This window comes from Paralichthys olivaceus, chromosome 7 (genome assembly GCF_024713975.1).
Source record: "Paralichthys olivaceus isolate ysfri-2021 chromosome 7, ASM2471397v2, whole genome shotgun sequence".
Classification (NCBI taxonomy): domain Eukaryota; kingdom Metazoa; phylum Chordata; class Actinopteri; order Pleuronectiformes; family Paralichthyidae; genus Paralichthys; species Paralichthys olivaceus.
Window position 1 is genome coordinate 17,449,907 of NC_091099.1, and position 12,251 is coordinate 17,462,157.

The window sequence follows — 12,251 nt, forward strand, 5'->3', positions numbered from 1 at the left end:
TTGCACCAAAATACATTTCTGATGTGCTTCTGGTGTGAGGTCTGTGAGCACTACCAGGCTGCTGATTGTTCCCAGAGAACGAGGCAAGCTGATAGAGTCCAGCATGTAAAGTAGCAGAGGACCAGTAATAAAAGCTTCTTCTATAACAGTCAAGTGCTCCTCCTTCTGTAAACCATTGAAAGAGGTTGCATCATAAGTATGATAAGTCCAGTGATAACTGGGACAAATGTGTTTAAACAATCTCACACTTCACTCTATAGAAATCTGAGCTTTAAAAGAGGCCTCTGAAAGGCTGTAAACCATCTTTACAGTCCCAGTCATCTATAGGTTCCCTCGTGAGGGACCACACGTCTCAAGCTGTGTTCACTTCAGGGCATGCAGCAGGGTTTAGATTCCACATGAGACACCTGTTACAATTCTTGCATACATTCATACATGCATGTGGGGGAAACACGTTCTGAGAGCCTGCTGTGCTGTCGGCACATGTCAGAGGCAGCGTGCCACAGCGACCGTGCATGAAGAATGACACCGTGTGGTCACTCAGGGAAAGGCAAAAACAGCAGCTGCACACGGCATGGGAGATATTCTAGACGCGGTAATAAATAAGGTCCTCAAAATCCAGTTTTAAATAAGTCATGCTCTGAAATGTAGCTCTCACCGATGTCCCACATGTCATGTAGGTGCAGTGTGGAATGCCAAGTCCGCAGAATGGCCTCAAATCTGCACTGATGCATCACACAAACTGAAACCTGAGCTTGATCTGTAACCGCACACAGAATCAAGACAATTCCACACAAAGCAAATTGTCCTAGAACAAAATTCAACATCCGCAACTCAGTTTGTTAAAATATCTCCAATCTATTTTTTTGTAAAGCAAATGCAAACAAACAGCTACTGAGGGGGAAAAAAGAAGAGGGGGTGTAAATGCAGAGATTCTGCCAGGGTTGAAAATAAAACAAAGGTGCAGATATGTAGCGATAGACAATTTAAGGTACAGTTTTGATGGCAATGAGGTTTAAAGTCTTAAAGTCTGCGAGCACACAGACTGTTCATCTTTAATATTGAAGCATCAGGGAAATTAATTACATTACAAGCACGGCTACATTATAACCCCGGGGAAAAATCAACGTGAAGGAAAAAATAAAAATACAAACTTTGAATTTAAAAAATGTACAGAAAAGAATTTTAGTTAAAAACCAATATCTGGAAATGGATTTAACAAGTCAGAATCATCCTAAGAACAAAATGCACTTGGCTTGGAAGTTGGTATTTACACTTTTATACATGCCTGATGCCATCATCATTATATACATGACATTGCAATGACACTGCAGAAAACCAGGGGGAGTTGTTAACCTTGAGACCGGTTGTTTTCTGGTCACATGATGGAAACTGAAATAAAGACAATGGATGTTCGCTGTTCTCTAGTTCTGCTTTGTTGAGTTTTCATCTCATGCAAATTGTCGTGGTGACCTCGTACAAATATAACTGTCATTTAAGAGCGGACATCCAAAACAATCAAACAAAGTACACGTGTATCAGGGAAACCCACATGAGAACGAAGGCTAGATTATGTGCTGGTTAAAGATTTTTTTTCTCCTTACCAAATCACAATGCATCATGGCTGACATCATTTTTAAAAAATCATCAGAAGTTAGTATCAGCCAAAATTTTAAACTTTCTTTTTTTTTTTTTTCTTTTTTTTCTTTTCCAGCAGCGCCACGTGTGTTCAGTGATGGCTTTCAGTCCGAAAAAAAGTCCAGGATATGTGCTTTTTGCATAGTCTCAATGCAGTTTGTGTTTCCGTTTCTTGTGTTTTTTGTCCTTCTTCTTGCCGGAACATTTAACACAGAACCACTGCTGGTCCTCGGGAGGCGCTGTCATGACCCCGACACAAGGCCTGAGCGGACAAGAGGAGGAGACAGTTCAGTTTGGTGGTTTTTCATTTCTACTAGAGGTGTAACAGCACAGGCATCAGTCAGAAATAATCACAGGGTCATTCACCTACATGAAGATTTTCATGCTGATTTGGTTCATATTAGAAACCTATGGAACCTACATTTTATGTGCCTCTGATCCTAATTAGAGGAGAATGGGACGATGAAGCTTAACTGCGAATTTGACTTTTTGACAGAGAAATGGTCCTCCTGTGTTTAAAGTTTTTAAGTATATAAAAAAATATATTATGAGCATTTGGAGTGTTACTATCTATTACAGATGAATTGCAAAATAACTACATTTAAAAAAGGTAAACGTTTTACTTTGGAGGTAGTGTCCATCTTGAGTTACTTAAACTAGTCACTTAATCATGAATGGACCATAATAATCACAAGACACATGCATTTGGAAGACAATAAAACATGTGTTATGTGTAATTCCGTATCTAAAATAAATGCAGTGTGTCCTAACTTTTAATATATTAATATTTAATATTCATTTTGTGAGTAACAGGTGAGATACAGTTGATTGCAAAATGAAAAACTAGTTAAAGAATGACAACTCAACAGGCTGCACATGCAGCTGTGGTGGTGCGTTTGGGGGTATTGTGGCTCTGTCGTCACATATCGAGATACAGATTGTGCACATTAGTATCGGGTAATTGGTTTCTGTTTCACAATCGGTACATCTGTCAACTTGACCGGTCATGGAAAAGCTGACTTTGGCTACTAAATGCTATAAATACTGAATTCCAAAACAAATGGGGATGCTTCATACCTCACTTGGAAACCATGCTCCCCAACTAATTCTGCTCTTTATGATAGATTGATTTAGTACGGAACAAACGTTTTGTTCTTTATTAAACATCAATCTTTTAATTATTATTTTGTGTGTATAATTATGTGCATGTATTGCATCTGGGACTTTATTTACTGTGTAAAATCTTTGAAAATCCAATAAAATCCATTGGACTATATTAAATATATAAATGAGCTTATTGATGCCAAATGAGCTTCAAGTTTCAGTTGATGAAGAACATTTCTGAAGAGTTCCAGCCGGACGGATCTGGCCGTCGCTGTTGATGTGAAGGACAAGCTTTATTTCATTATCCAGGAAACACCCTCATCTTTACCTAAGACGTTCTCTTCTGTTGGATGGACATCTTCCTGGACGGCCATCCAACAGTTAAGTAAATGAGTAAAACTGTACTGCTTGAACTGCTATTAATATGATTAACTAATCTTAAAAGTCCAGTGTGTAAGATTTAGGTGAGAGGATCTATTGGCAGAAATTTAATGTAGAATAATCCTTATGATGTTTTCACAAGTTTTTTTCATCTAAATTGTATGAATTGTAGTTTTTCTTTACCCCAGAAAAGGCCCTTTATATTTAAATACTTATATTTATATTGAGGGGACCCTCCCTAGTTGGCCATGTTTTTTACATTAGTCCAGACTGGACAAACTAAACATCTTTTGAGTTTTCATGACAACTGAAGCTACCACATGTTCTTTTTCATGTTTGGAAGGAGAGGGTGAGGTGAGGGGTGTTCAGCTGCAATTTCAACATGATTGAAATCACTAAATTCTACACACTGTACCTTTAATGGACATTTTATCATTTACTTTACTTTAGCAAATATGCATATTTGATTCTATTGTAATAAGATGGAGTAAAACTTACCTTTTTTCTTAATGACCATACAACAGCTAAGTTGCCTAATTGATATATTATATTATAATTATGTCCAATGAAATTACAGCTGTAAATAATGGTACCTAAATTGTCCCCTATGTAAAACTGATCTTTTCAACAACCCAATGTGGGTCAACAAGCCAGAAAAGAAACTCTCTCTTACCAATGATACCAATCGTCACAATCATCACATCCTATCATGGGACTGCCATCATCAGGTTTGTTGCATCCAGGACAAATCCAGATCTGGTTTCCCCATTCATCTCGAATCTTAGAATAAATACAGACAATAAGAAAAATATTAGCGACAAACCACTTGATGATAAAATAATTACTGCACAAACAAAGCAGATGAGTGAAAAACTAAAAATGTAGTCCCTTGGGCAAGAGCATAGAGGTTAGAGCTTGTGCGCTGCGTGCACACAAATGTTGCAACGTACACTCACATTAAAAACATGGTGTGAATGACGCTGTTTCAATTCAAATGCCAGGGCTTACAGACACTTGGATACTACTACAGGAGCGGTGTGAAGACATTTTGTGTTTTTTAGTCTGTTGTTTTTTTTAGGTTGGAACAAGTGGTCCCCAGTTACTTCAATTTTATTGGATTTGGCTGCAACGCTGTTTATCCCTGAAACTCCAAAAGTGTTTTTTGGACTCAAACACTTCACCCACCCCTCCATCAGCATAGTGGTGAGTAGATAATGAGTGAATATTCATTTTTGGGTGAACTATTCCTTTAAGACAAAGCACACCCTTTGTGTAAATACTGTTCTCATTTGCATGAATTGTAAGTTAACAAAAGCCCAGAGTATAAACACTCACCACATAGGTACTGACGGTCTCAGTTACTACGCTGCGGACCGGGGGTTTGAGGGAAGCGGCGGGAGAGAGCATGGGTGCCAGGGAGAGCAAAGACGAAGGAGCAGGCACTAGTGGGAGCGGAGGAGCGGGTGGAGGCAGAGGGGGAACGACTGGGGAAAGTATTGGAGGAGGTGGAGGCGTCCGAGGGCGATTCCCAGGTCCAGACTTGGCAGTGGGGGTCTTGGGTGTTGGCGTCTTGGATTCTGTATTTGGAACCACTTTGCTGATAACTCTGGTGATGAACAGAGACAAATACACGTCAGTGTGAAGATAAAATTATAATATACAATGATGTATTTAATCATAGTCTTTTTTTAAAATATATTCTTTGACTTTTGACTCATAATTTTCTTTTGTATCATTGCCAATACCATACCTGAATTTAAATATAGATACCAAAACAGAACTTTCTTCAAATACTTACATTTTTCTACAAAACCTTTTCATGGGAAGAAAGAAACTGTTTCCAATATTGAGTATAGCAATGTTGTTGATTCTATAGTAAATAATTAGCATAATTTTGATTTTAAATCAGAAATTATATCATAAAAAAAGTTAAAATAAATAAATAACACAGTCGTGATCTTACATTTGATGCATCTTTAAGCCTAGTTCACACCACATGGTTTTCAGGCCAATATACCAGTCACCAATGAGTTTTGCAAGTTGCAGACAAAAGCTTCAGATCAGCAGTAATCAACCCGCCTTGTGTGAACTGTTCATATACAGCCGCTCATAGACAGGCTCACTGGCAGTTCACACTCCGGTCAGATTTCCATCCTTCTAGAAATGTAGTTGGAGTTGCTGACAACTTAGCCTAGCTCTAGCCAATCAGAGGGCAGGGCCGAGGTGAAGGTTCAAGTAGTGGTGAGGTTTCCCCTCATTTTTCACACTGCGTATGTAATCACAGAAATTGAGCAATAACAACGTGTGTTATGGACAAGGTTACACAAACTCAGTGCAGCTTGTATTAACTGCATCGGGTTCGGGTTGTTAGGTTCAGACAACAAAATCCGTCCTGAGCCTACTGAAGCGTTTCACCTTCTTCAGCCTGATCACAGGATGACACAGAAGAGCAGGAGGATCACTGGACTCACTGTCTCTTCTCACATGTGTATTAGTGATTAGATGTAGTTTTGGGACCAGTCAGGGGTTTCTACTGGTGAAAGATAGTGTAGTGTGTGAACCCCTGTCGCCAGTCAGTTGTATAGCATGAACTTAAGCATAAAAACTGCATGACTCCCAATCACACATCAGGAAGTTATGTGGTGAACTCAACTTTAGTTATTGATCAGTGCTCAGTCCTGCTTTAATAACAATAGAAATATATAAGACTGCAATAATGCTATACGCATATTTAACTTTTTCCTGCTGTAAAGCGACCTCAAGCAGCCTGAAAGGCACTCAAATAATCCATATTATTCTTATTATTAACGTTATTGTTTCAGACTACACCAAAAAGGTTTGGGAGGTGTGACACTCCTCTGACTGCCTTTCAGCTTTTAGAAGTAAAAGGAGAACACCAGGTGAGAAGAGGTGATGTAAGAAATATCAAACATTCGTTCATTCATTCATTGCTCACATTTTGTCCTGGCCTGCTCCCACCCTGAGCGTCAGTCTGGGGATGACTGGAGACGGTAAAGCAGCTGGAATTTCTACTTTCACCTGAAGAAACAGGAAGAATAAGATCAATCTAAGTGACACACAAACACTAAGATTAAAAGATAAACTGAATAAAATAAAAAAGTTACCTTCTCCAATCGAATCCTCTCTTTCTCCTTCTCCTTTTCTCGTTTCTCCTTTTCCCTCTCCTTTTCTTTCCTCTTCTCCTCTTTCTCCCTCTCCTTTTCTTTGGCCTTCTCTCGCTCCTTATCCTTTTCCTTGTCCTTCTTTTTCTTCTTCTCTTTCTTGTCCTTCTTCTTGTCCTTCTCTTTGCTCTTCACATCTTTCTCTTGGAGCATCGAGGGCAGAGGAGGCAGTATGGTGGGGATGCGCAGGCAGGCGGAGGGGCTGAACAATGGTAAGACTTCACCCAGAGCAAAAGGAGCTAAAGCAGATTGTTTCTGTTTGTCCTCCTTGTTTCTGTCTTTGCCCTTCTCCCTCTTGTCTTTGTCCTTTTTGCTTTTTTCTTTATCCTTCTTTTTGTCTTTGTGTTTTTCCTTCTCCTTCTTGGGAACTTCTCCATCTCTGGATTTCACCTTGATGGAAACCTCGGGCAGACTAAAGTCTCGCTGAACGAAGTGCTCCTCATCCTTCACTCCAAACTCCTTCCAGGGTGTCTTGGACTCCTTGGAAAACTCCTTGTTTTTATCCCTGTTCTTATCCTTATTCTTCTCTTTTACCTTGCCCTTATCCTTTTCCCGGTCTTTGTCTTTCGGCTTGTCTTTCTCCTTCTTCTTCATTTTAGTTTTGAGCTCCTTCTTCAGCTTTTTCTTGACATCTACCGATGACACAATCTTGTTCTTCTCCTCAAACACCTTGAGCAGAGGTTCAGGAGTGGGTGGCGAGGCCGACCCAGACGACACATACACTCCTTGGTTTGGCGGCTGTGCAGACGGACCCCCCTGGTTGACCTTTCGGATCACTTCATTGATTGAATCATCCATTGTCCAGTTTCCTAGGCCTGCATGTGCCTGTAGGTGAAGTGGTGTTGACGTGTCTGTAATAGCATTGCTGGCCCCAATCAGGGCTTTAGGTGTCGATGGCTCCATAATGGTCAGTCTCCTGGGGCTAGAGGATCCATTGCTGTCTGAGTCAGAACCAGATGAGAAGGCAAAAGGATCTGGCTCCCGCTCGGCACACGCTCTGGCAATCACTGCATCGATTGAGTCATCGATAGCTGTATTATCAGGCTCTAGTTTCTTAAAGGGGCCCTCGGCTAACTCCCGGTCCTCTATGTTCTGACGCATATGGATGTTCTCCTTACCCATCCTCTCACTCAGCGCAGATAGCGGTAATTTATGCACAACGTCTGTCTTGCTTGGGGGTTGAGATGCTTTGACCGAAACCATTTTTGGGCTCTTGGGGCTTTTAGGACTCTTCGTCCTGCCCGGAGATTTCTTTCTTTCCTTAGACGGTTTTGGAGAGTGGATGGGACTACCACCCACCGAAACAGGAATCGACCCTTTAGGGGACTTAGTCCGTTGTCTGCCAGGGGATGAGACCTTAGGCTTTCTCCCTGGAGTGGTGAGGCCTTTTTGATCAGAGTGTTTCGGTACTACCGGCTGAGGTCTGAAGGGGGGCAAGGCTCCAGAGGGTGTTTCGGGTGACAGGGGATCAAGGCTATCATGAGAAGGCAGGATGCCTGGGGGAACACGTTGTGGATTGAGAGACGTGAGGGGCTCCCGGGGCTCAACCCCCCATTCTGGGCTGAGGCCAGGGTACATCCGTGGTCTCTTGGAAGTAGGCATCATGCCAACCGCAGCATCTGGGCTGTCCAGGTGCCTCTTCAGAGGGTAGTTCTCATCATTGACGGCCTCATCTTCTTCAATTTCCTCATCATCCTCCTCCAGTGCCACCTGCATAGCTTCGGCTGAGGTGCCCATGTCTGCAAGGACCTCCTCCTCTTCCTCTTCTGGAGAGGAAAGGGACAAAAATATGTGAGGCATTATTTTCAATTAATCTACCAGATTTTTCACAAACACAGGACCTCATTTCCCCACATATTTCCATGTTATTTTTGAGGTTGTGCAAAAGTGATTAACTCCCAACCCAAGATAAGGTTTCATATGCACAGTTGCCAGGTTATAAGGTGCCTAGCTTGAACTAACACAGTCTAAAGCTGTTTTCAGACATGAACTGATGTTGAAGTTGATATCTTTGTGTCTTCTACGTGTTTGGCTCCTCCTGTTGCTCCTGAGGTATTTGTATTCTTTTTGTTTTTTTCAGGTCGGTGTTTGTCGCATGTGAGAAACGTCATCAACACCTCCAATTGCTCCCAGTGAATCCGCTGTAAACAAATCTCCTGTTCAGACTTTATCTTAAGTTTGGGGCTGGCAGAGGAACTCTGGAGAATGTCGGCAGCAACTGACATTTTCTTCTAATTTCAGGAGATTATGCAGAGTTCAGTGCATGTCTATAAGCACAATGTCCGGAGCACAGTGCATGTTTGAAAGTGGTTTAATAGAAACTTGGCTTCCTGTAAGTTATAAAGTTCAAAGAGGTCTTGATTCAACTTAACTAATAAACCACAAAATATGTTAAACAGTAGTTAAGCCCTCATGAATGGAGGATAAATTGCAGGACCACATTAGTATTAGCTAGATGTACCAAATACTGGCACACTGAATGTACATTTGTATTCTTTATAGTGAATAAACAGCACAAAGAAACTTTCAACCTGTGAAAAACACACATACGCAAATATGCATATACTGGTAAACCGTTTGTGTACGCACCTTCTTGTAAGGAGACCAGGGGGGGCATGTGATCTGGAATGTAGTCCTTCCTTTCCTCCGCATCTCGGGCTCCGGGCTGGGGAAACTGGAGGACGTTATTTTTGCTAACAGGAAAGAGTGGTGTTTGATGGGTGAAGGCCACGGGCTCCAGGTTGTGGACATAGTCCTCCAGTTCACTCAGACTCACGCCCAGCAGCCTGAAGGCCTGGCTCACATCATCCAGGACTGGATCCGTTCTTCCATCTGAAATTCAGCATCAGGACAAGCCATTAAAGATCAGACCACTTGACTACACTGATAACCTGGGACAAAGGTTTGACTTCACACACACAATGAGCTGCTCAGGCTGATGTTGACATTCCAGCTACAGCAAGAAGTAAAGCTCAACAGGTTTCACACCGATAGTGACTCAACTACAGATAACACAGCACGCTGGTCACTACAGCATGTGACGTGAGCTGCTCACAGTGTGTTCACCACAGCTGGAGAGCCCCACGGTCACAAAAATAAACAGAGTAGCATCCCAGCTATGTAGCTACTGTACTTTTTGACACATCAAGCGTTGCTAGGGGGCGCCAGCTCCGGAGCCCAGTCAACAACAGCGTGATCGACCACTTCAGGTTCAAAAGTAATGGAGGCGATAAATGCGGCACTTACAGAGCTCGGAGTAGCGATGGCAGACCCTGGCTAACTGCTGGAGATACCGATGCAGCACATCGGACAGCAGATCGCACGCAGTGAGCTGAACGGCATCCCAGCCCAGAGCCTGGCAGATCTGCGCCACCGACACACGCAGCAGCGAGCGGGCATAGCTCTCGCACATCTCGCTGACTTTGTTGCGGTATCGAACCCGGTCAATTCCTCTTCCAAAGCATGCTCCCGGTCGTCATGTTTTCACGAACCCCACCGAGGGGCTTGAAAAAAGCCGCCAACGCGGTCAGTTGGGAACATCTACTTCAGTACATTTATTGGCGCTTTTGCCAGAGACGCCATCTTGATTCCATCGATAGACCCATCCCCGAAATCTGCACGGCGCATGCGCGGTAGGTCAGCGTCGGCCTCCGCCGCTCCGCTGTGCGCGCGCAGCTCACTTCCGCGTGACTGTGCGCAGAACAGCTGCTCGTGCGCCACATGGAGGAAGGAGTGTGTGAGAAATGTGCTGTGATCTTCAAAGAGGAGGTTTGGATCCAGAGGAGTCGCTGTCCGCTCGCCTGGGAACAAGTTCTCACGTCCCAGATTTCACTGAGGCGCGTTGAACTTGGAGAAAGCGTTACGTCAAGGGTTTGTCACCACGGCCGGAGTCATCAGTAACCTCGCTGAGGGGCTCCATTTGTTGTTGGGCACCCTTGGTCCCCCATTACACACGGTTCTGTGTTTCTGTCGGATCTAGAAAACCAGTACAAGCACACATCCGGTATCAACATGTGTTTTTTGTGATCCGATCACAAGTGGCCAGCTCCGGGTGCAGTGCTTTCACACCATTAACATGTGGCCCCACATGCTGAGGGGATCTCATAGGGATCTCACTTCCCGCCCTATATGCAAATAAACAAGTATATAATTTCTGTTCACAAAGACCAGGTTATGTTGTTTAACTCAGTCAGAGTTCACATGTGTGTCTGGTATCACTTAGTGTGTGTGTGTCTGTGTGCGAGCAGGAGAGAGGCTCTGAATGAACACCGTGCACTTGAGCTTTGAATAAAGATTTGAACAATTTAAGGATAGTGTCCATCATTATGTGGTAATCAGTGAAAGGCTCATACCAATAAGTCGGGCCTCAGTATGAATGTTGACTTGTGCCAATAATTGGCATATTTCACTATTTTTGACATATACCTTCAACAATAAAAAAATGTATTGTCATGTCAGTTTTAATAAAAAATCTAAGTAACTTTTCTCTATTCAAGGTTCATGAATATTGTTAATAGCAGTAACCGCACGCTGCCCAAAGGCACCTCAAGAGTTCTATTTATCTACTGTCTATTTTTTTAATTATACTTTTTACTTAAAATCAAAAGGGTGATCTTAAAGTATTAATTTCTAATTTCAAATTTTCAAGATGTCTGAGCATTTTCAATGCAATTTGATGTTTTCTAATAATGCTCTCAGATGAAACAAATGTGGTTTGATTGATATCCTCTTGAAATAAGCTAAACAGAATATGTCAATGAATGAATAAAATAATTGTAGAATATTTTGGGAATTACATTTGTAATTGCACTTCAAACCCCTCAACTAGAGTATATAAAATGTCTGCTGCCTGATTTGCAAAACTATCAGGTTCTAACTTTTATTACTCTTCATTAAGTATATTCATATTAAAGGGGGGTTTGCTCATTCTGAATTATTATTACAAATTGTAATCAATAATATGATCTGTTTTATTGTATTTATCAATTTCATAAATAACTTCAATATGATGTTTTTTATATTCCTCTTTTTGGAATACTTTATTTAATCAAGTTTACATTACGTTTTGGATGTGCTCTTCATAAATCATCTGTTTTATTAAATGTTTTGTGACGTCAGTGTTTTTGTTTTTGTGCTTAGGCCAGAACATTCATGTGAAAGACATTTTTATTCTCAGTGAGGCCCTCTTTTGGTTAAATATCGTTCTTTATAAATTTCCATTGCATGTTCAATATGACACGTTATCTACACATATTCTCATTTATACACATACGTCTGGAAATATGATTCTTTGCTGAAAACCATTTAAACATTTGAAATTATTGAATAAGCCATTGCTTATTAATGTAAAATTAACTCCAAATACCACATTTTCTATCGCTTTGCATTAAAGCCGATGTAAACCACAAGTCTAAGTTCCTTGTCACTTCTGTCGAACAGACAACATGGGAGCAAAAGTCATTTTCCACAGTCCAACATACACAACAGATAAGAAACTACTGCTAAAACAGGTAAACACTACATCGCCATACCTGTATTCATAATTGGCACATAACCTTTTTATTGCCTCATGCCCACAACAATTAAAGGTCCAGTGTGTAAGATTTAAGTGAAAGGGAACTATTGGCAGAAATTTAATGTAGAATAATCCTCAAGATGTTTTCAATAGTCAATTTCATCTAAATTGTATGAATTGTATTTTCTTTACCCCAGAAAAGGCCCTTTATATTTAAATACTTTATATTTACATCGAGGGGACCCTCTCTACAGAGGCCGCCATGTTTTTTAAACTAGTCCAGACTGGACAAACTAAACACCTTTTGAGTTTTTATGACAACTGAAGCTACCACAGGTTCTTTTTCATGTTTGGAAGGAGAGGGTGAGGTGAGGGCTGTTCAGCTGCAACATGCAACTTCAACACTAGATATCACAAAATTTTACACACTG

At 41.4% G+C, this 12,251-nt stretch overlaps 1 protein-coding gene across 1 annotated transcript; it reads right to left on the reverse strand.

The window, feature by feature from the left end:
• Positions 1-1,014: 1,014 nt before the first annotated feature.
• On the reverse strand, positions 1,015-9,978 carry taf3 (TAF3 RNA polymerase II, TATA box binding protein (TBP)-associated facto). The gene is made up of 7 exons (XM_069528311.1): positions 9,552-9,978; positions 8,895-9,137; positions 6,249-8,071; positions 6,080-6,162; positions 4,459-4,729; positions 3,797-3,903; positions 1,015-1,900 (listed from the first exon to the last, which is right to left on the reverse strand). Exons 1-7 carry the CDS (start codon positions 9,715-9,717, stop codon positions 1,786-1,788), a joined length of 2,808 nt encoding a protein of 935 aa, XP_069384412.1. The 5' UTR covers positions 9,718-9,978; the 3' UTR covers positions 1,015-1,785.
• Positions 9,979-12,251: the final 2,273 nt, after the last annotated feature.